At 42.4% G+C, this 25,270-nt stretch overlaps 1 protein-coding gene across 2 annotated transcripts in view; it reads right to left on the reverse strand.

The window, feature by feature from the left end:
* The window catches only part of LOC126183292 (uncharacterized), a 151,729-nt gene that overhangs the window by 36,410 nt on the left and 90,049 nt on the right, over positions 1–25,270 (reverse strand). Inside the window, exon 5 of one of the 2 annotated variants that reach the window (XM_049925129.1) lies at positions 958–1,280. The exons of the other annotated variant lie outside the window; for it this stretch is intronic. Coding sequence (XP_049781086.1) covers positions 1,196–1,280 — 85 coding nt within the window. The 3' untranslated portion in view covers positions 958–1,195. Of the gene's footprint in view, positions 1–957; positions 1,281–25,270 lie in introns of those variants that run through there. 2 annotated transcript variants of the gene reach the window in all.

The following is a 25,270-nucleotide window of genomic DNA, read 5'->3' on the forward strand; positions in this document are numbered from 1 at the left end:
ATATCCATTACATGCATTTGTTTGGTCTATTACTAGCCTGTACTTGTTGAGTTATGCAGTTGCAGCTAATGAAGTCTGAAAAGTCTTCCTCTCTCTGACAAAGAGCAATAAAACCACTATGAATACCTGTCATTTTAGGAGTTTCTACAAACGTAGCTTAATCTTGCTAATATATGCTTTGAATTCCGTGAATATATCAAGGCTAAGAGTTTTTCCGTTGAAGGAAATCATTTTTAGTACTTGTTCTATCATTGACAAATCTTCAAGGACCATCCGATTAAATATAAATAATGGTGCGGTAGCAGTGGTATCTGTTGGATCATCAAGTTGCAGCGAAAAAACAATGCAGTGGACGATATCTCTTCGTAGTTGTTTGTTTATGAATTCACTCATCGTTTCGATATGGCACATCACAGTATTTCAAGACAGTTGTAAACCATGAACAGTTTTTTAATTTAATTTTTATTTCTGAAATTAACAAACAGCGAAGCTGACACTTCTTCAAAAAATCTCCTTGATGTATTCTCCACCAGAAAAAAGTTTGTACTTCAGTGCAATTCTGTTACTAACTTGGAAAGAAGCTTCAGTTGCAGACTTACATTGCTCAATATGCCTAAAAAACATATTTTCTTCGACTGATAATGGCGATTCCAATGCTTGCAATTCACTCTTCTTTATTTTGCTGCTATGTGAAGAGTCTGTCTGATCATTACCATCGTTTTCTTGGCCTTTGTCCCACTTCAATGCGGGATGGGCCCTGTTACTATGGATCTGGCAATGTTAGCGTCAGAGGATGGCCAGATGCCCTTCCTGTCGCCACCACATACTCCCTGGATGGAAGTAGTGTACCCCAGCTGTCTGCGTCTAGTGTAAGCCATGAAATTTTCAAATGTCTGCGAGTCATGTAACTGAGGCAGAACATGGGTACCAGCCCAGTATTCACCTAGTGTGATGTGGAAAACTGCCTAAAAACCACATCCAGGCTGGCTGGCACACTGGCCCTGCTCGTCAATCTAAATGGGGAAGGCACACCTACCCGTGTCCAGGAAGAAGTGCATTAGCACTCTCGGCTAACCTGGCAGGTGTGAAGAGTCTGTCTGATATTTACTATGAATTGTATTCAAACATTGCTCTAAATTTCCTTTTTTTAGTATGGCCACAGATGTATTGCATATTAAGCAGCAACAGTCTTCATTCACCATGGTAAAGAAATAATCCAGTTCCCGTCCTTGGTGAGAGTGATAAGTTTTTGATTTCTTTGGAGCACATTTTTCGAGGATCTACAAAAATAAAATGTCAGTAAGATAATTTGTATAATAATAAAAGTAGAGATATACTACCACTAACTGTGCATTAAATTTATTTTAGTAATGATGGCAAAAACTTAGCGAGTGATAATTATTTCTAAGTTTTTATTTCTTTGCATTTTTGGTCAAAAAGGACGATTTAGAACACAGGGGGGATTTCGGACAGTATGGTTTATCTTCTCACTCCCACTGCATAGCACCAAATTGTTGCTGTTACCTTCATGCACTGCTTATTTTAAGCACGAGACTGCATTTCCCGCGTTCCACGACTTGTATGTTGGCACGATTGTTAACCTACTAATTATCTGATGAACAGTCTGACTGTTGAAAGTTCACACAGTATAATGAAATGGAAACTTTCTATTGTTGTGGCCAGTGAAAAAGTATTGTAGCTGGAGTTGTCAACTACATCGGTGGCCTAGGGTAAAGTGACAATTGCTGTAGAAGTTTGTCAAGATTTTGGTGTAAAGTTATAAAATAACAGAGGTTTCTACAAGATGGTGGACTGTGAAGGGTTATTTCGTTATACATATACACCACTACTTCTGTAACAAACATAGGTAATCCAACAAAACCTGTGAAAGTTAAGGCGAAAATAATCTCAAAATTGTCTGAAATCACCCCATTTGACTTAGTAGGTAGGTAATTCACCTAATCCATCGAGTAAAATAATACTGAAAATATTGTCTTACTTTATCTGATGAAAAGTATTTCTTTCTTCATTTGAAGTTCTTCAGTGGTTCTCTTCAACCACTTACCCATAGCGTATGTGGCATGATGAAGAGTCTGATCCTGATTTACACGGGAAGTCGCTGATGTCATAGCTCCACTAGTCCCTGTCGTCAACTGACGGATTGAAACCAGCCCCACCATCCCAAATGCTTCCCGCCTACTTCTAATGTGTGCCGTAAGCAAAGGAGAGCTACTGCGTGGAAGAGAGGATAAATAACGTGACGGAACGGGTACTGAAAAATGATACACAAGATTATTTGCACAGCAGTTGGTGATTACATTGTGCAGTATGCTCTATGTACTTTTTACATGTAACTATTATCATTAGGTATATTAAACTTACTTCTTTTTGCCTTTCCACCGTCGGTTGGACTAACAGCCGCGATCGAATAGGTAGTTGCAATCGACCAGTTGACCACCTCTGCTCTACATCAAAATTGATTGTGCTCTTCACGGGTATGCTGCCAGATATGTTCGTCTTCAGTACACGATATTTCGGCGATCCATCTGGCCGACATCTTCAGGTGCGACTGCTGAGACACCATCACGCCGGCACTGAATGAACATCAGAAACGGCGGCTCGTTTATACCCCGGTCCAGGCCACTGTGCCTGCACGTGAAGCAGAAGAGGCCCCCTGCGAATCGAAGAATTGTAGCGCCGATGGCGGTAGACACTGGCAAAAGTGATAAATCGCAAATTAAAACGTAGCGGGTCGAAAACCAGCCCGTTGTTGTTTTATATCAGATAAAATAGGGTTACGTATCTTGCTTAAAGGAAAACTTCTGTCTCTATTAATAATGTCATCGGATAATCGTATTTCGATGGATTCCTTGAGTACACAATCCCAGTAACGAGAAGGCAGAGCAACAATTTGCGTCTCTTTAAACGACATGTTATGCCCTTCGTTGAGACAATGTTCGATGACGGCAGATTTTTCAGGATGGAGCATACGCATGCGACGCTGATGTTCCACACATTGGTCGTTTAAAGAGACGCGAACCGTTGCTCCGGCTTCTCGTTACTGGGACTATGTACTCAAGGAAGTCATCGAAATACGATTATCCGATGACATTTTTAATAGTGACAGAAGTTTTCCTTTAAGAAGGTGTGGAACCCTATTTTATCTGATATAAAACGACAACGGTCTGGTTTTCGATCCGCTACATTTTAATTTGCGATTTATCACTTTCGCCAGTGTCTACCGCCTTTGGCGCTGCAATTCTTCGCTTCGCAGGGGGCAGCTCTTCGGCTTCTCGTGCAGGCACAGTGGCGTAGACCCGGGGTATAAAGGAGCCGCCGCTTCTAATGTTCACTCAGTACCGGCGTGATGGTGTCTCAGCGATCGCACCTGAAGCTGGCGGCCAGATGGATCGCCGACATATCGTGTACTGAAGACGATCATATCTGGCAGCATACCCGTGAAGAGCGTAATCATATAAGACGCCAGGAAAATCTATGGAATCACATCAACCAATATTGCTCACTACGTGACACTTTGGACTTATGTCACCTGTCGTTATATGGTATTTAACTGTGTCATCAACTAGCTTATGGCAACGGCCTTGCCGCAGTGGATACACCAGTTCCCGTGAGATCACCGACGTTAAGTGTTGTCGGGCGTAGTCGGCACTTGGATGGTTGACCATCCACGCCGCCATGTGCTGTTGCCATTTTCCGGGGTGCACTCAGCCTCGTGAAGCCAATTGAGGAGCTATTCGACCGATTAGTAGAGGCTTCGGTCAAGAATACCATCATAACGACCGGGAGAGTGGTGTGCTGACCCCACGCCCCTCCTATCCGCATCCACCACTGAGGATGACACGGCGGTCGGATGGTGCTGGTAGGTCACTCGTGGCCTGAAGACGGAGTGCTTTTGTCAACTAGCTCATATTTGTTACTGATTCTCCAGTTTTGTAGTTTTTGGCACTGAAGATGACTATGTAATAGTTGAAATCTAGATCTGCTGCAATAAAATAACGGATTTCGCGATTGATTGCTGTTCTTTTCTCCACTGTCTATATTTGGCTATCGCTGCACACAATGGGATCATGTGGATTCCAATCAGATTAAGTGCCGACCGTTGTGGCCGAGCGGTTCTAGGCGCTACAGTCCGGAACCGCGTGACCGCTACGGTCGCAGGTTCGAATCCTGTCTCGGGCATGGATGAGTGTGATGTCCTTAGGTTAGTTAGGTTTAAGGAGTTCTAAGTTCTAGGGGACTGATAACCTCTGCAGTTATGTCCCATAGTGCTCAGAGCCATTTGAACCATTTTTTCTGATTAAGTTACTGATAAGTTACAAATGGGAAACAATGCAGAAATACTTTCTCAGGATTATGGGATAGGCATACTAACAGTTAGATACTTAAAGACAACTAAATAAAAGCTCTTAAATTTTGCAACCAAAGCTGACAGTAAAGCCGGACTGTCTAAGCTTAACTATCTGAAACTTACACAGAACTTGATGTAACACTGCAATTGTGGTTCCAGAAGAAGAGAGCAGGAGGAGTTCCCATAGCAGATACGATGGAAATAGATAAAGCAGGAGGGTTTCATGAAACTATGAAGACTGACTAGAAATTTCATGTGTTTTCAGGATGGCTGACTATTCAAACATCCCAAATATTGTTACCGCTGACAAAGGCACAGCTGAAGATTTTTGTGATAAATTCATCAGTTTAACTGAGCAGAACAACTTTCTCTCAGAGAAGATTTACAATGCTAACAAAACTGAAATAGGAGGAAATGCTCACACAAACGTTTGCCTCTCTGGCTGAAGAGCCTGCTACTGGACATAAAGCTAGTAAAGAAAGCCTAACTAGTTTTTTCTGCGCAAACTGAACAGATGGTCACAAACTGAAATCACTCAGTATTGGAAAACCCAAAAGACCACATGCCTCAAAGGAATAACAAACTTATATCTTTAGAAAACATGAGCGTCTGCAGAAAATTTCACAAGAGGGGCAAAATTTTAAAATTTACACTCCTGATGTAACTGTTTCGGTTGGTCTGAAACTGTGTCGCCCTCACGGATTAAATCTGAGAAGTACATAAAACATATTGTACCTCAAATGATTGATAGTTATCTCCTTGGTACATCGTGCTAGAAACCTTCACGCCATGGTGCCAGACTAGTCCCTTTCCGCATGTCAGTAAGTGTTGTGTGACAGAGAAAAGACTGAGGACACTATCTCAACACTGTTCCGTAAAGATTGACTGTAGAGAGCGCTGAAACTGCCATCGCACCAAGCAACTGGTAAAATTTCCCATAGACAACGCGACAACCAAAAATGCCCAAACAAGAAGTGACTGCTAAATTAACTGTACGAGATCTGTTCAAAAAATTCCGAAAAATTCGTAATTTCACGCCAGTGGTGTGTTGGAGCGAATTGCAGTTGGAATCCCTACACATGCCTGTGTTTAATGTGTAACTGCGGAAGTTTCATTGTTGTATTCCTGTTAGTTATTGAGTAGAACGTTGTCTCACACAGTTTGTGAATTTTGAGGTGGCAGAGTTAGAGGAGCAACGCGTTTGCATTAAATTTTGGGTGAAACTCAATAAAACCTTTACTGTGACTCACCAAATGATGCAGGAAGGCTATGGTGATGAGTGCTTAAGCCGTACACGGTGTTACGAATAGTTCATCCCACAGCTCACACGTCAAGACCAGAAAGACATCCGCCTCGCAATCCGTGAAGAGCTTTTGGATCGCGCAAGTGAGAACTAGATGTTCCTTAAGAGAATCATAACTGGTGATGAGACGTGGGTCTACAGTTACGATGTTGAGACCAAAGTTCAGTCTTCACAATGGGTCGGGAAAAGTTCACTGTGCTACCTCATCCTCTGTACTCTCCAGACCTGGCGCCTGCGGCCTTTTTTTTTCATTTTCAAAGTTGAAAACCCCGTCGAAAGAACGAAGATTCGCAACGACAGACGAGATAAAAGAAAATTCGCAGAGGGCGCTTCACGCGATCCTGCAAGAGGCGTACCACAACAACTGCTTCCGGAAGTGGGTCGGCGCTGGGATGGTGTATCAATTGTGGAGGAGAATATTTCGACGGAGCCATGCACGATAAGTAAAAGGTAAGCATAGAAAAACTTAGTAGACAAAGTTCCGGAATTTTTTGAATAGTCCTCATATTTCCCGTAGTGCTCACCAATATTAAATCTGTAGGTGCCTTCTCTTGCCCCTCATTGTGGATGCCTCTGTTTATTACATGCATTAGCAGGAAGACTCACGCAATTACAGTTGGTGATGAATTTTAATTTACCGTTGATATGTTGGCGAAAATAGATGTTAATTCCGCAGGTAAGCATAAAACATCATCCGTAATTGTGCTAAATGCAAACTCTAAAAATTATTTCGAGCAGTTAGTTCATGAGCCCGCGCGAATAGTCAACGGTTGTGAAAACACATTTGACCTCTTAGCAACAAATAATCCTGAACTAACAACGAGCATTAAAACGGTTACAGGGATTAGTGATCACAGGGTTGTCGTAGCGAGACTGAATATTGTAACCCTCATATGCTCCAAAAATAAACGGAAAATACACATTTTCAAAAAAGCAGATAAAAATTCACTTGACGCCTTCCTGAGAGAATCTCCACTCCTTCGAAATTAACAATGTAAGTGTAGACCAAATGTAGTTTGAATTCAAAGAAATAGTGTCGACAGCAACTGAGATATTTATATGAAATAAATTAACAAACGACGGAGCTGATCCCCCTTGGTACACAAAATGGGTCAGAACACTGCGGAAAAAAGAGCCAAATTCAAACGAAAGTAGAATTTCCAAGATTGGCGGTCTGGTACAGAAGCTCGAATTTCGAAATTTAGTGCGGACTTCAATGCGAGATGTTGATAATAGTTTGCACAACAAAACTTTGCCTCGAAACATGGCAGGAAATCCAAAGAGATTCTGGTCGTTTATAAACTATTGTAGCAGCAAGACACAATCAATGCCTTCTCTGCGCGATAGCAATGGAAATACTATCGACGACAGAGGTCAATACTAAGGCGTTTTTGCCTAGAAAACCGTGAAGCTGTTTGATGGAGCCCCATGTTGCAAGGGAACGGTAGTAATTCTTGTCGTTCTTCTGCTTGTGACTTTAAAGTCATTGTTTCTTTTTTTTAACAAACATGATCCGGAGTTGTGTTGCATAAGGATGCAGTAACCGACGGACAACAGGAAGTGGTATTCAATTCCACCTGTAAGTTACATAAGCATTAATACATGGGAAAGGAAATAGTGTTCGAGAAATTCAATAAATGTAAAAAGATATCTAAAATCTTTTCAGTTTTCCTCTCTCGCGTCTAGAACTTTTAATGAAATAGGTGCCAGCAGTACGAAGGGAATACTGGACTCCATCGAAACGTAACGTCATTTGTAGCTCCTATTTTACAAAAGACATCTGCAAGTTTCGACTAGGAGCTGATACATAGCTGCTGAATGATGACGCTATACCCAGTTTATTCAGTTTTACAGGCTATTCGCAAGTGAAAATCATTCGGGGACGGCAACTTGTCCGGAATAAACCATCAGTTTCTGAAGTAAAACCACAGTCCAACACAACGTTACCCTGTGGTAAAACCATGTATTTAACTAGCAACAAGAATACATAATGCTCTTAATGTATCTTCTTGAATTTCTAGTAGTAGCTTGTAATTGTTGCTGATGGGTTCTTTTAATTTTGTTTCAGGAAATAAATGAGATCCAAACGACAGTTACGGTGTGTGAGTCCGATGACAACCATGAGAACTGTGTTGCCAGTATTCAGACTGCAGTGTGTCAGAGAACTGTGACCCTTAGGAAAAGGGAGACTATTGCTGATTAAACTGAAGCGAAGTGAAGAAAAGATGGAAACAATGGCAGAATTGATAACAGTGCTGAAAAAAAGGAACTGTGTAAATGACAACTTGGAAAGTGTGTTTCAGGAACATTTTGGTGGCTTTTCCTTAGACTTTGTCACGCAACTGAAAAACAGTGGGGCGAAGAAGCAATCCAGGCGATACAGTGAACTGACCAAACAATTTACCCTCACTGCGCACTGGATACAGATTTTTATGCCCTGTGTTTCTTTTGCCCCACAACAGTATTCTTCATGGTTGGGTGGTATCAGTAAATTGTGAACGTAGCTATCTAAAAGACGTTTTCAACTAAATAAAACATATTATCATTGACAAACTATATCTTAAAGTGTGTGCACTTATTTTTGATAGTATGTCAATTAGGAAGCAGCTTGTGTGGAACAACATAAAAGTGTATGCAGGCTATGTTGATTTGGACAACACTATGAATTTAGATGCAGAAAAACTGGCTACTGAAGCTTTAGTTTTTCAGACAGTGTCATATACAGAAATGTTTAAGTGCCCAATTGCATATTTCTTTGTGAAAACTGTCACCAGATGTAATGACTGAAATCGTAGGAGTTTGTATACTGAAGCTATTTTCTGTAGGTGTTCTTGTAAGGTCAGTGACATGTGATGGTGCTGCTGTCAACATTCAGACACTGAACAATCTTGGGTGCTCACTGAATGTGGAAAACTTTTCCCCTCACCTCAAGCATCCTGCCAATGACAGTAATGTTCATGCAATTCTTGATCCATACCTTAAGCAAATTAATTCGTAATACTTTAGCTGAAAAGGAAATTACTAACTGTGAAGCTGGAGATGTGAAGTGTGACTTTATTTTGAAGTTACAGTATCTGCAAGAATGTGAATCTTTAAGATTTGCCAATTCATTCTCTGGTTCACATATGAATTTCTATAATAAGAAAATTAACTTCTCTTTAGCAGCCCAGGCAATGAGCTCCAGTGTTGCTGATACCATTGAATTAGTGTTCCTAGCACCCAGATTTTCAGGATCCCTGTGCCACTATAGAATTCATCAGAATTATTGATAAACTCTTTGATGGGTGCTACTCTAGGAATGTTCATTTAACAACCATTGAGAACTGAAAATGTAAATTATTGGATTGAATTTCTTTGTCATGCAGAAAACTTCCTTCAAACATTAAGGAATAATGGTGTGTGTGCATTAGTACATCCACAAAAACATTTGTGCTGGGATTTTCGAAGTTTAAAAATGGTGTTAGAAGCCCCTATCTCGGGATACTGAAACTCTAAAGTATTTTTTAACATACAAACTGTCACAAGACCTTCTAGAACTTTTGTCCCTTGCATCAGATCTAGATTTAGTTGGTACAATAAACCCACTGTATTACAGTTCCAATCTGCTCTGAGAAAAATGTAGCCCAAGAACAATGTTACTATAAGTGACAAGAAATATAGATGATGTGTTCATGAATTCATGTGCCATAAGAAGTGTAGTGATAAGTTCCCTCATGATGGTGAAAATACTATTTATTTATTTATTTAGTCCTCCAAATCCTACATGTATAGAATATATACAAGGATATTGGACATGGTTTGGTCTTTACAAGATAAAATACAGTTTGTATTGCATTCCTAAGGAGAAGACATTGAAGTAATTTGGCAAATAATCATATATACAACAAACATTAGAGGCAACATACAAAGTAGAATATTCATAATGTGTACCTCCCATTTTGTGTTGTTCTGGAGCCAGACTCACAGAAATTTTGTGCTGTCAACACTTTCAAGAACTCTGTCTCTTAGTTCTATTTGTTGTATGGTTTCTAGGCACTCTGTCAGACTGTAAAAGCAATGATCAATTAAATATGCCTTTAGTTCAGCCTTAAAACTACTGAGCTTACTTACTTATTTAATATGGTTAAGCAGATTATTGTAAATTTTTATCCCAGTATGTAGAGTGTATTTTTGACACAGTGATGTTCTCACCTGTTTCATATGAAGGTCAGAGTTTTACCTGGTATTGTATGCATGTATATCTTCATTTTGTAATAAGATATCTGGGTGCCTATCAATGTATTGTTTGATGATAAACTGATGTTTAATAGATAAAAATGCAAGAAAGATCAAGACCTGACAGTTTTTTGAATATGGGTCTGCATGATTTCGTATTGTTTACCCCTTCAGTAATTCTTAATATTCTCTTTTGCATCCTGAAAAGTTTAATATTTGTTGTTGCATTGCCCCAGAAGATTATGCCATATTTAATTACAGAATGCACATAGGAGTAGTATACATTTAACAGGCTGGCTTTGCTGCAACAAGTTTTTAAGTTCCCTACCATGTAGCAGGTTTTGGTTAGTTTTCTTTGCAAATATTCAATGTATACCTCCCATTTTGTGTTGTTCTGGAGCCAGACTCTCAGAAATTTTGTGCTGTCAACACTTTCAAGAACTCTGTCTCTTAGTTCTATTTCTATGTTTGGGTGGTGTCATCCTTTTAGATTATAGTTCAGTGCTACTGTCTTTTCTTTGTTTATAATTAGCTTGTTATAGCTGAACCACTGTTCTACACTGTTCATTGTTTGGATAGCGGAGTCTTTTAGTTTTTCTTCTGTTTTATCACTAATAAGGAAGCTTGTATTGTTTGCAAATTGGAGGGTAGTTTGGCAATACTTGTTGTATGTAAGATCAATGGCATAGAGGAGAAACAGAATGGGTCCTAATACTGATCCTTGAGGGACGCCATATTTTACATTTTCACATCCTGAATAGTAGTTGCTGATTTTGTTATGGTCAGTATATTGAACTTCAACCACTTGGTTGCGACCACATAGGTATGTCCTGAGCCACTCATTGGATATACCTCTAATTCCTAATAGGTCAAGCTTCTGTAGTAGGCCATTATGGTCAATGACGTCAAAAGCTTTGGATAAATCAAGACATATGCCCATCACAAACTCACTTACATCCAGTTTAGTATAGATTTCATTAATAAATTCAAATATTGCACTTTCAGTTGAATAGCCTTTCCTGAAACCATACTGTGAGGGAGAGAGAATTTTATTTTTAATTAGGAAATCAGACAATCTCTTATAAAAAAAATTTATAAAATGCTTGAAAATACAGGCAGTAGGGCTATTGGTCTATTATTTGAAACACATCATGGATTTCCTTTTTCGAGCAGTGGTTTCAGTCTTGCCGTTTTTAAGCATGAAGGGAAGATTCCTGATGCCAGTGAGCTGTTGCACAAGTGTGTTAAGGGTTCATCTAAGGCAAGAAGACGTTTTTTAATAATTGTATCTGGTATTCCATCAATCCCACATGAGTACCCTGTTTTCACAGTTTTTATAACTGATAAAATTTCTTCAGTATTTGTGGGTGAAAGGAGCAATGAAGTACACACATTTCTCACACTATTGGATGATGGAGGTGATATTTTGTTGTGTTCTTCCAGTCCACTCACCAACTGTTCACTTACATTTGTAAAATATTTGTTGAAGGTCCCTGCAATTTTTGTTGGGAAAGAAATCATTTTTCCTTCATAATATAAGTTTGTTTTTATATAGTTTAGTTTCAGTTGTTTGATTTTTTTTAACTTCCCATACAGCTTTAGATTTGTTTTTTGAATTTTCAATGTATTTGTCATTTGCCATCGTTTTAGCTTTCCTTACAACATTTTTGAGGATCCTCTTGTAATTTTTCAAGTACAAATGAAATTCATGAGGCATGTTCTGTGTCTATGCTATATGGTGTAATCTTCTTTTCTCTGCACAAGAGATTCTAATACCTGATGTAATCCATTTGTTCTTTTTGAAGTTAGGTTGACTTTTTTTTTAATGGAAATGCAGCTTCAAAGTATGACATGAAGGTTTCCATGAATTTTTCAAACTTTTTGTTGGTATTTTCACAAGTATACACTTCATACCAGATGTCTTCACTTAGTCTCTGTATAAAAACGTTTATTTGTTTGTTAGTGAATTTTCTTGTTTCTTTTACAAGTTCCTCTTTCTCATTTGTTTCGCTTGGGGTGTGTAAAGCAATAAACTGCGCATAGTGATCACTGAAGCCAGTATTAAGATTTCCAGGACAGAAAGTGTGGTTTACATTTGTGTTTATTAATATCTGATCAATTGTTGAGCTAATTGTTGGTGTAACCCTTGCAGGAGAATCTATGGTGGCTTTTGTGTTATATTTTTCCAGTATGGGCATTAAGCTTTGCAGGTCTTTTGAGATTTCGTAAAAATCAAAATTAAAATCTCCACAAATGATCACTGTTTTGTTGAACTTTTTTTTATAGTATTTAAAGCTGCTTCTAGTTGATGACAGAAATCATTTAAGTTCTCATCAGGGCTCCTATATACACATATGATTATTTATTTTAATGCAGAGTGTTCAATTGCAGATACTTCAAAAACTTTCTCTTCAGCTAACAGTTCAATTGGTTTTATGTTACAATAATAAATACCAGTTTTAACACATATACATGACCCTCCATGACTGGATGTAATTCTAGAGAATGATGATGAAAGATTGAAGTCTGCAACTTTTGTGACTGGCATTTCATCTTTAGGCAGCAAGTGTTCAGTTACATTACAGAAGCGTTTTTTAGCTCATCAGTACATAAAATTTCAAGTTCACTTAATTTGTTTAGCAATGATTGGACATTTTGATGAATCAGTATGAAATTAAAAGATTTGTTAGACTTTGGCATATTTAATTGATCACTTACCTTTATCTTGTCAATAAAAAATCATTCAGGTGTGCTGGAAGTACTGCTTTTCCTTTCCTAACTGCACTTATTCTTCTATTATCATCTGCAGCAGAATTTTCTTCTGTGTCTGGCTCCCCTGTTGCAGCTGTTGATTCTGCTGCTGATCCTACTGTTGATAATATTGCTGCTGGTGTTAGAGCTGGGTCTGCAATTGGTGGAGCTGTTACTGCATTCATTGTTGTTGTTGTGCCTAAATATTGGAGGCACCTTGTTTCTTCTTTTGTTTTTGTTTTTGTTGTTGATGTTGGTAAGTGAGGTGTTGCTGGCGTTGTTTCCTTCGAAAATGGGGGGGGCGGCAATCCAGGATGATTTTGCTTTTGAGTGTTTGATGCCTCTAGTTGATAATCTCTTTGATTTTTCCGACAAGCAGTTTTTTTCCCATGTTGTTAACGTGCAATCCATATAACGTGTGGATTCTGCGCACAATATTGTTAACATTTACGAGTTCTACATTTTTGAAATGTTTGCAAAGTAATGAAATTTGTTGGTTGGCATTGATTATTTCTTTATTCATGCATGACCAAGATGGTAGTAAGTCATGCCGATGTGGGATGTTCGGCACTAAACCATTTGTGTATGTCAACTGTCCTAAGCACCTTTTTAGTTCTTGTTTTGCTACACGTCATTTGACCCACCAAATTTCACAACAAAATCTTCAGAGGATAAGTCAGCAACGTCTGTAGATCGTACATCCTTGCAAACTTCCGACATAGAAGCACCCGGCTTTATGTAAGCGATTGTTTGTCCACTGGACTGACCGCTCAGAAGGCGAGCAAATCCACGACCATGACTGTCTGCAATCACAACTGCTTTTCTTTGTTTAGGTTTCTTTGCACATTTAGAAGGGCCACCGACGTTATAGTCAAAAAATTTAGTATCAGCGCTGGACAAACACGCAAGTGTTCATGTCTTTCAGGTTCATTTTCTTTCATAACAGTAATTGAGTCGTTAGGTAATCTTTTGGGTGTATCACTCCGCGTATTTGTAGTTTCATATTCAGCTCGGAAATTAGTTTTATCACATGCACAATGTTTCTGATCTTGCACAGCTGATTGCACACTGAAACTGCTTGTAAACACGATATTAGATTCATATAATAAGCTTCGTTGAGAATGTGGCACTTTGTTTTTCATTTTGCCCAGAATTTCGAGGTTATTGTGAGGCAAGTTTGCTGTCGGTTCACACTTTCCGGATATAAGTTTTTTCAGTTCGCTCATCAGAATATTAATGGTTAGTTGCAGACTACTTACGAGCATTTAACATTCTGATTTCGTCATTACAATTCGTGCACACGCTGTTTTTATCGGTATAATTAATTTTTTTTCGCATGAACACTATGTATATCAACACTAGCTGACATGTTTTTGTTGCCACCTAGTTACTCTGAGGCTCGTGATTCAACACACACTGTCAAGGCCAGGAGAATATTATGTAGCAAGATATGCTGTGAGAGAGATTACGCAAATGTTAAGATAAGCTGAGTGGAAGGAACTTATTAATGTTCCCTACATGTACCCAAATGATCACACTTACTGCAAGACTCCCGTGGCAAAACCAGCTGCCTTTACTATGAAGTTTGAGAAAGGTAGTTTGCTTCACACATCTGTAGCACTGTTTAAAGTAGTAAAGCACACAGAAATTGCTTTCATTTCACTCTAGGGCGATTTGCTTAAAATTCGAACCCTTTTTGACAGGTTTATTAAATCTGTTTGTTGTTTCTTTAGTAAACAAGCCAGTGATTTGGCAATGTCCATACGCCAGTCTCTGCCACTGACTGTGAAGACATGCATGAGTCACAGTTAATACGACGTATTGCTGATGTGTACCTTCAGATTAGAATAAAGGCACACACAAAAAAGCAACAGCTGCTGCACAGGGTAACTATTCCGGCAGGAAGCAGAGGTCGGGGAAGCTAATTACATCTGTCAGTGTTTGAGTTTGACATGTGAATATATATTGAATGAAGCAAAACAATAAAGAAAAATTGAAATTTGATGTTCATATGCTGCCAGTTTGACCACTTCTGTCCTTTCCCAAAACTCTTGCCTGTGAATTGGTAACATAACCTGTTTAGTACAGATTTTACCCTGTTAGGAGCTGAAATTTGCAACAAAGCAATGGTTTAGCAGTTTTGTTACCTAATGATGTGTACAAAAATCTTCTCCTTAGGTTTAAAGAGAAATGCACTTTGCATCAAATGTGTTATTGTGTGAAAGTTCGCCACTTGTCAGAGTAAGTAGCTACAAGAAATTTTTCATGTCAATGTGTTGGTCATTTTGTATCACTCTATAGTTTCGTCACACAAGAAATAAAATGCCAAAAGTGAAAGCAAAAAGTCTCTCGCACACAGGTAAGATTTCTGAGAAGCATAATTTGTCAGCAGCCTTGGCGACTGCATGGAAATTACATGTGTAAATGGAGCAGATTAATTGCAAAATTGATCTTGCAGAGAAAGGTTGGAAGGTACGCCAACATGAGTAACTTAGAAGTAGATATCCTTGGAGTTGTGGAGCAACTTGCAACTTAATAAATTCATATCTTCCAGTTTACCAATTAGGTTCCTTTCAGGCTATGCTGATGCAATAGTCCCATACTTAACAATCATATACAAGTGCTCGCTTGATGAAAGATCCCTACCCAAAGACTGAAAGTTGCACAGGTTTACAGATGATGTTGGTAAAGCCATCAGAAGATCAAAACAAATTGCAAAACGATTTAGAAAAGATATGGTGCAAAAATCGGCAGTTGATCCTAAATTATGAAAAGTGTGAGGCCATCCACATGAGTGCTAAAAGGAATCTGGCTAAGCCATGTCTTCGCAATATCCTTTCTTTTAGGAGTGCTAGTTCTGCAAGGTTCGCAGGAGGGCTTCTGTGAAGTATAAAAGGTAGAAGATGAGGTACTGGAAGAAGTAAAGCTGTGAGGACGGGGCATGAGTCATACTTGGGGAGCTCAGTTGGTAGAGCACTTGCCCGCGAAAGGCAAAGGTCCCGAGTTCGAGTCTCAGTCCGGCACACAGTTTTAATCTGCCAGGAAGTTTCATATCAGCGCACACTCCAGTCAAATATAAAGTCGGTAAATTCAACTAAACACCTAGGAATTACAATTACAAACAACTTAAATTGGAAGGAACACAGAAAATGTTGCGGGTAGGGCAAAACAAAGAATGCATTTTATTGGCAGAACGCTTAGAGAATGTAACAGAGCTACTAAAGAGACTGCCTACACTATGCTTACCCATCCTCTTTTAAAATACTGCTGCACCATGTGGGATCCTTACCATATGGGATTGACGGAGTACATCGAGAAAGTTCAAAGATGAGCAGCACATTTTGTATTATCACAAAATAAGGGAGCGTGTGTCACTGATATGATACAGGATTTCGGGTGGACATGAAAACAGAGGCATTTTTCGTTGAGGTTGAATCATCACACGAAATTTCAAACACCAACTTTCTCCACTGAATGAGGAAATATTTTGTTGACGCTGACTTACATAGGGAGAAACTATCATCGTAACAGAATAAGGGAAGTCAGAGCTCGCACGGAAACATATACATCTTTGCACAGATGTGTTGGACAGTGTCTTTAGTGTGCCTGTCAATCGCTTCACATTGCTCTTTTTAGTTCAGAGTGCAAAATGATCACAGAAATTCCTGAAACAACAGAGTCAGTCGCCAAGTATGTGGATCTGGTGAGAGATTTTGCCTGACGCTATGCAGCCCACAAAACAAATGTCATGCATTTCTTTCTTCAAGACATTTCTCAGCCGCATTCTGCAGGGGCAATGAAGCTCCTGCAGCATTTTCGATGGGAAATGTTTGATCACCCGCAATACAGCCCCTATTTAGCTCACTCTGATGTTCATCTCTGCTCACATGAACCACTGCCTATGAAGACAACATGTTGGCACAAACAACAAAAGGCAGACTAGCGTAGAGAACTGGTGGAAAGTGCAGGTGGCTGATTTCTGTGATGAGGATACTGGGAAGTTTTTACAACACTACAACAAATGTCTAAGTCAAGCGGCAACTATTTAGAGAGGTAGCTGGAGGGTATGGCTAACTCTCCCAAATAAGAACTTTTTGATTTTCACTGTGGTTTCCCTTCTGCAACTGATCTGACCTTACTTTCCAAACATCCATAGTAAAATTCCAGAAGAAACCAGAATTTTTATTCATATGAAAATCAAACACATACACTTCAGTAACACCAGTTACAAAATACAAGGCATCTCAACACCCCTCGTTTTTATTCTCTGGTCAATGTTTTATCTTTGCACTTTTCCTGTCGTATGTGCACCAATTAACTGTCAAAACACAAACAGCTAAATTTGTAAACCAAATCAAATGGAAAAACAAAATGTGAATACCCTGTCATTTTTAAGCGTATGGCAACTTCTCTAGGAAAGTCCTGTTAATTTATTTTCACATCATTATGTTTCCATTTCGAACTGCTAATATAACGTGTGTTTCTACATAGTTAATCATGGTAATGGCTTAAACAGGCAAAAACACTTGTGAAACAAAGGAGAAGTCAAAATAAATATTATCCTGAGTGTAGAAATACTATATTTATTTACCTAAGAGAGTTGCTGATTAACTGGACAATGCACCTTGTCATACTGAAGAAGATAACAATAACTTTTGTGAGGTACCTTACATTACATCATTAGTATAGTCAATGGACAAAAATAAGATAGCTGCTGCAAAACAACATTATCTATCAAATTTCATGAAACAGCTAGTGCAAGAAGGCTCAGATATCATCTGTTTCCAGTAACTCCTGAATGTGCTAGATGCAATTCACAATAGCGGGTCGTCGTAATTAAACTTTCCCTATCTAACACATTATAGCATGGAAACTATTTACTGTATGAGTACCAAGCTTAGCAGCATTAATATCAAGAGTATGAGGTGCGTGATTTCCATCCGTCACAGCGCCACTGCCCAGTTCCAATTATGGCCACCAGGTGCCATGATCGGTCATCGTGATTCACAGTCTCACACACCTGACCAGTCACAGTGCACTTTTTGACATGTCAACATGAGCTTGGACAAAAGGAGCAGCGTATTATTGGTGAAGCTCTACTATCAAAACAGCAGTAATGCTGCAGCTCCATTTTGACAATATCACTGGCTGAAAGGATTACAGAAGGGTCTTCTTTCACCACCTGCTGTGTGGAGTATGATGAAGAAGTTCAAATCAGCTGGAGAATTGGGTGTCGCTCTGAAAGGACGGTGATGACTGGTGGCACCACAGGTGGTTGATGAATTCGCTATTTCTATGACAGACAATGCTGCTGTAGTAACACTGTTCACGTTACGTCGCACTTCACTTAGCGTAGACCGGGACTGTGTCCTAGGCATGCCCGATGTTGACTGACTGCGCTCTGCCTGTCCTGCCGGAGTTGTTGTTGTTGTTGTTACGCCGGCAGAGGGCGCATCCGAATTCTCGCGTGCCCTCTGGTGGACGGGACTCTACTTGCGGCAACTACTGTCCATGACGCGCCGTGCCAATGTGCGCCTCCCGCGATCTTTCTGGTGGCTACTACACTCCTCCTCCTTCGGGGGGTGAAGCCACTGTGATCCACTGCGTCGAAAGGTGGAGCGTCGGGCAGGAGCGATGACCTCCACATCCATGGGATGGCCGGAGTCGAGGGAATCTGCCAACCCTCGAGCCGGAACCTTCGAATACGGCTGGAAATGACCCACACGAAGAGGCCCCCGTCGTCCCACAACCGGAGCCCGGGACAGAACGGGCGACAAGCTGTCGAACTCCGGATCCTGTTCCACCTCAGGAGGGGCAAGAACTAGTGGCGGGGACGAAGGGGAAGGGACGACCACAGGGGAACTAGCCCCCTGCGAAACCGGGCCGGCTAGGGGGGCCAGCTCTCGCTGGGGCAGCTCGAATGACGGCGATGCCGGTGCTGGAGCCACTGGAGGCTGCCAAGGCTGAGAACCATCACAGTGCGGCAGAGTCACAGCGGGGAGAGGAGGTAACGTCCCCTGTGAAACCAATACAGGTGCCGGCAATGGGGAAGCCGGTGTCCGAGAGGGCGGAGGGTGGGTGCCCGAACGTGGACGTAGCTGATTTTGGTGACGACGTACCACCCGGTCCCCCACCTGCAAGGTATAGAGCCGGCGGCCATGTCGGTGCAGGACCACCGCCGGTATCCAACGTGGATTGCGACCAAACCCACGGGCCCAGACTGACATACCCAGTGGAAAGCCAGGTACTCCGTTTTGGGAAGACTGGCGAGGACCAGGCTGGAGGAGGTGCAGCAGAGTCCTAGGTTGACGCCCATGGAGGAGCTCTGCGGGGCTGCGGTCTCCCATTGGTGTGGTCCGGTATGCCGTCAAGAAAAACGTCAATGCTTCCTCTGCAGGAAATTCGTGCACATACTTTTTCATCTGCGTCTTAAAGGTGCGCACCATGCGCTCAGCTTCCCCATTCGATTGTGGATGAAAGGGGGGAGAGCAAACGTGCCGAATACCGAAGCGCCTACAAAAATCCTGGAAGGTCTGCGAAAGAAACTGCGGTCCATTGTCCGAGACCAGGGTGATTGGCAGACCTTCCACAGAAAAGATTTTTGCTAGTGCCTGGATTGCAACGTCTGAAGTGGTTGAGGAGCAGCGAACCACATATGGGAATCGGGAATAAGCATCAATGACAATGAGCCAAAAGCCATTGAGAAACGGGCCCGCAAAATCGATGTGAACACGTTCCCACGCCTGGGTCGCCGGCGGCCATGAAGAGAACGCTGCCCTGGGAGATGCGTGTTGGCTCGCACACTGGGAACAGGCGGCCACCAAGTGCTCAATTTCTCTGTCAATACCGGGCCAGTACACATGTCTGCGAGCCAAGGTTTTAGTACGGGAAACACCCCAGTGCCCTGCATGTAATAACTTGAGGACCTCCCGTCGTAAACTTGCAGGAACAACCACGCGAGGAGCTGTATCATCGGTAGCCAGAAGGAGAACTCCTTCCAAGACCGAGAGACGGTCTCGTAGAAGAAAATAATTACGAAGAGGGTCCGAGGCCCGGCCCGGAGGGCGGGACGACCACCCCTGCTGAATGAGGCGAACTACTTGCCGGAGAACCGGATCAGCCACTGTTTCCCTGGCGACTCGAGAACTAGTGATCGGGAAGCCATCAACCGCCTGTTGGGACGCCACATCCAAATGAAAACACATAATCTCCTCTCGATCAAATGTAGGGTCCGGGCCCACCGGAAGACGGGAAAGAGCGTCGGCGTTGGCATGCTGGCCTGTAGGGCGAAAACGAATGTCATAATGGTACTTAGAGAGGAACAGGGCCCAGCGCTGTAGTCTGTGGGCCGCCCTATCCGGAATCTGAGAGGCGGGGCCAAATAACGATATTAACGGCTTATGGTCAGTGATTAACTGAAACTTCGTGCCATACAAGAAAGGGTGAAACTTGGTAACAGCGTAGACAATGGCCAAAGCCTCTTTTTCCACCTGGGAGTAATGGGCCTGCGCGGGACTAAGCGTTTTCGACGCAAACGCCAGTGTTTGCTCGGAACCATCTGCGTTGCGATGGGCCAGGACCGCCCCCACCCCATACTGTGAAGCATCCGTAGCCAGGACTAACGGCTTATGGGGATCAAAAGTAGCCAAACAAGGGGCTGACGTGAGGAGGCCCTTCAACGAGGTGAACGCTCGCTCGCATGCCGGCGACCAATCAAAAGGAACACCCTTGTGCAGAAGGCAGTACAGGGGGTGGGCTATAGTGGAAGCCCTGGGAATGAACCGGTGGTAATAGGCTATCTTGCCTAAAAAAGCTTGTAACTCCTTCAGCGATGTGGGCCGAGGAAGGTTGACGATACCTTGGACCAAACTTCCTAGTGGCTGGATGCCATGCCGAGAGATGGTGTAGCCCACATACTCAATGGACGGTTGGAAGAAGGTTGACTTCTGCAGGTTGCAACGCAAGCCCACAGACCTGAATCTGAGAAAGAGGGTGCGAAGGTTGTGCAAGTGGTCCGTCGTGCTGCGGCCCGTGACAATTATGTCATCCAGGTAATTAATACAATGAGGGATTGTCGACGTGACATGCTCAAGATAACGCTGGAATATCGCCGGGGCACTGGATATTCCAAAAGCCAACCGCTGGTATTGGTAAAGGCCAAACGGGGTGTTGACGACTGCCAGCCGTTTGGAGTCCTCATCAAGTGGTATCTGATGATAAGCCTCTGACAGATCGATTTTCGAAAAATAGTGGCCTCCCGCCACGGCGGAGAACAATTCATCAGCACGAGGCAAAGGATATGTGTCCACCACCAATTGGGAATTAATGGTGGCCTTAAAATCGCCACAAAGACGTAATTTTCCAGAGGGCTTCTTGACAATAACGAGGGGCGAAGCCCACTCACTGGAAGAAATGGGAAGAACGACCCCTAGGGCTGTCAGCCGGTCTAGCTCTTCCTTTACCTGAGGGCGGAGAGCCAAGGGGATCTGCCTCGCGCGTAGAAAACGCGGGCGAGCCGACGCCTTCAACGTTAAGTGAGCTTCAAAATCTGAAACACGCCCCAGGCCCTCCTCAAAAATGTCTGGAAAGTCTGAGATCAAAGATTCTAATGAGTGATAGGGAACGTCTTCGGAGACCAACTGTATGGTGTCAGCGATAGAAAAACCGAAAGCTTGAAAGGCATCCAGGCCAAAAAGGTTAGCGGAGCTCGCATCACTGACAACAATAAAAGTAATAGGCCGAGTGACTGATTTGTAAGTCACGTCGGTAGTGAATTGACCCAGTAGGGGAATGAACTGTTTACCATAACGCGTAGACGCCGGTAAACTGGCGCCAACGGGGGCGATCCAAGGTCGGAATACGTTTGTGCATTCAACAACGAAACTGCCGCGCCCGTATCTACTTGCAGGTGTAACCGGCGCGACCGAACTGACACCTCGATAAAGAGTTTGCGTGCCGATGCGTCGGGAGCCTGGCCCGATGAAACTTCCTGAATGTCAACGTCCATGTCCTCTGTACTTGCTTCCTTCGATTCCTTTGAGGCTGAGCGGCAAACTTTAGCAATGTGACCGTTTTTATGACATTTGCGACAAACGGCCCAACGCTGGGGGCACTTTGACCGATCGTGATGTATATAGCACGACGCACAGGACGGCAACAGGGGCCGGCGGCCGGAATTCTGTTTACGCGCCGCGCGGGAGCGGCCATAACGGCCGGATTGTACCGCTCGCACGTCGTCCACCCCGGACACAGTGGACGCGGCCGCGCCGACCTGAACCTCCGCGACGTCGCACCACGCTTCCAGCTGTTGACCTGCTGCGTGAGAGACTTCATACGATTGAGCAATGGACAGGACTTCTTCGAGGGAAGGGTCTTCTAACTGCAGGGCCCGTTGCCGGACCTCCCTATCAGGGGCCGAACGAACAATGACGTCGCGTACCATAACATGGGCATACGACTCCCGCGACTGCTCCGTGACAAAATGACACTTGCGACTAAGACCGTGCAGGGTTGCGGCCCACGCCCGGTAAGACTGATGGGGCTGTTTCTTGCATTGATAGAACTCGACCCTAGCCGCCACAACATGCGTGCGGCGGCGATAATATGAAGACAGCAATGAACACAATGCGTCAAAAGACAAGGACGAGGGTTCCTGCAACGGCGCCAGCTGCCGCAAAACTTGATACAGCGAGGGAGATATCCAAGACAAGAAGAGAGCACGACATACCTCCGCATCGGCAACATGAAACGCCTGGAAATGCTGCCGAAGGCGATGTTCATATGCGTCCCAATCCTCCGCCGTCTCGTCATACGGGGGAAAGGGAGGAGGGAACGGCGCCGGAGCAGACGGCGGTGAGAGCAACGCCGGAAGCACTTGTTTCATGGTGGCCATGAGCTCCGTCTGCTGCGCAACCAAAACCCGCACCAAATCCTCCATGCCGTGGAGAAACTGCGAAACCGGAACAACGACGCAACACGCGAAAGAACGACCCTACTCGTCGCCAATTGTGTAGTAACACTGTTCACGTTACGTCGCACTTCACTTAGCGTAGACCGGGACTGTGTCCTAGGCATGCCCGATGTTGACTGACTGCGCTCTGCCTGTCCTGCCGGAGTTGTTGTTGTTGTTACGCCGGCAGAGGGCGCGTCCGAATTCTCGCGTGCCCTCTGGTGGACGGGACTCTACTTGCGGCAACTACTGTCCATGACGCGCCGTGCCAATGTGCGCCTCCCGCGATCTTTCTGGTGGCTACTACAGCTGCATGCAATTCCCAATCATCAAGCTGTGGAGTGCTGTGTCACGACAGTTGAACATCCCGTGGCCCACTGTACGGAAGGTTCTTTGAACCATTCTCAAATGCTGTTCGTACAAGACCCATATCATACAGCAGCTTGCACCACAGGATGCACAACGACGTGTTGACTTCACTCTTCAATTTCCCACAAGGATTGGAGTTTATGAGGGCTGGCCCTGGACCATCCTATGGACAGACGAAGCTCATTTTTCTCTGATGGGTGAGGTGAACTCACACAATTGCTGAGTGTGGGGATCTTCACCTCCGGTCACTATGTATGAAGTTCCTCTCTATGGCAAATATGTCACTGTATGGTGTGGGTTCACAGCTACATTCATCATGGGCCCATTCTGTTTTTCACAGTCAAGGACCAAAGATATGCAGTGTGGCTGGCCAGCATTACTGCGATATCCTTCAGCAGCATGTCATAACCACCCTACAGGAGAGAGATGCATTGAATTCTACCGCTTTTGCGCAAGATGGCGGTCCACCGCACATTGCTCATGAAGTTCACTTGCTTCTCCGAAAAATATTTGGAAACAATTGCATTATTAGCTGATAGTTTCCAAATGCTTGGCCGGCACAAACACCTGATCTCACTCCCTGTGATTTCTGGTTTTGGGGCTATTTGAAGCACAGGGTTTACCAGGGGAACATTCACATGTGCTGATCTGGAGCACAGCATATCAAGAGAGGTAGCTCGCATACCTACGGACATGCTTTGTTCTGCTGTGCAGAATGCAATCCTGCACTTACAGGCTCTTGTGGACACAGATGGGCACCATACTGAGCCCCTTTTGTAGCAGTAATGATACTGGTATGTAGTGTTATGATATCCGTGTTTTAACCACATCTTTATAATCACCGAATTTTGTTCTTGATTTTCGTCCTTGGATTATGGCAACTCTAAGATGAGTGATGTGGATATAGTGAACAAGTGTGTTCAATAGAGAAAGACAGCAAACATGAGGTGATCAAAAAAGTAGAAAAAGAAAAAACTGGATGTGTAGCTCTCAAAAGTAAGCTGAAGGTGAATGACACGAAATATTGTGCAACACATCTAGTTTTGTAACAAGCAAGTAACATATAAGTAATGCAAAGGGCTTTTCATGTGATGTGTAGCATGCTTTGTGAATGCAGTAAACAGCAATTTTTGGTAAAAATGTATATTTTATGATAACCTATATTTTTCTGTTATCTCTGCGGTCTTGGGTTGTCTGTTACCTGGATCATCATGGGTATACTATATTTCATTTCACCTTATATAGCTATTCCTACATTCAGCTTCTCATTTAGCAAAGAAAGAAGAAATAATAATAATAATGTGAAACTCTCACAAATTTATAGAAATAGATTTCCTCTTGTAAAAGGAAGTGGGAAAGTTTTAAACACAGGGTCTCCTGAAGGTAAGACAAAAATCTAATTCATAAATGCAAGCCAGGTGGTACATAGCAAAATGAGAAATGAAAAATACACCAATGTTTTGCACAGGTATCTGAGATATAGTATATAATTACAGTGTAGTAAAAAGCAGTAACTGGTGATTTCATTTATGCATGTATATAAATATTTTGTCTGCAGTGCAACCTACTTAGTAAATTTACATTGATGCATGTGGTTTAACTCAAGGATAAAGACAAATATAACCAAAAATGGAAGGGAAATTATTTTTTTTTATAACACGCAGCTCTGCCATTTCCTCTATTGTCTGCAAGATAAGGTACAATTCACCAGACCTTGCATGCACTACTGCTACACTTAAATGCAAGTTGAAAATGGTCACATTGATTCCAAATCCCATCTGTACCTAGTGTGTACTGTGATAGAACACTGGGGCTACAATGATCGATAGTGAAACCTGTGTAGGTCTTGATACCAACTGGGAGTGTGAGACAACCAGTGGGATGACACACAACAATAAAGAAATTACAAAACTCAAAGTAATTATGCAAAACTGAGTATATTTAACTTTTTGGATAGAGGAGCACCTCTAGCTGGATTTTTTCCTTGTAGTCATTCCATCCATACTGATTTATATTGAGAGATGTTGCAAAAAAAGAAAAAAAAACTACACAAAATTAATAGTTAAGAGAGTTTAGATGCATGCATGAAAAGATGGAAAGAAGTGACTGTATTTATAAAGCAATCTCACATTTTTGTGGGTAAATAAGTAAAAACAGGGTAAAAAAAAAAAAGATGCAAGGGCATTTCTTCCAAAATGAGTTCAACGTCTCTCTTGAAAATCAGTCATGTGTGTTTCCTATTTTGTTGAAAGTCAATACAATACCCTATGTTCAAAAATTGCTATTTCACACAATTCTAGAAACAATTTATAAA

The sequence above is a fragment of the Schistocerca cancellata genome, chromosome 4 (assembly GCF_023864275.1).
Source record: "Schistocerca cancellata isolate TAMUIC-IGC-003103 chromosome 4, iqSchCanc2.1, whole genome shotgun sequence".
NCBI classification, from domain to species: domain Eukaryota; kingdom Metazoa; phylum Arthropoda; class Insecta; order Orthoptera; family Acrididae; genus Schistocerca; species Schistocerca cancellata.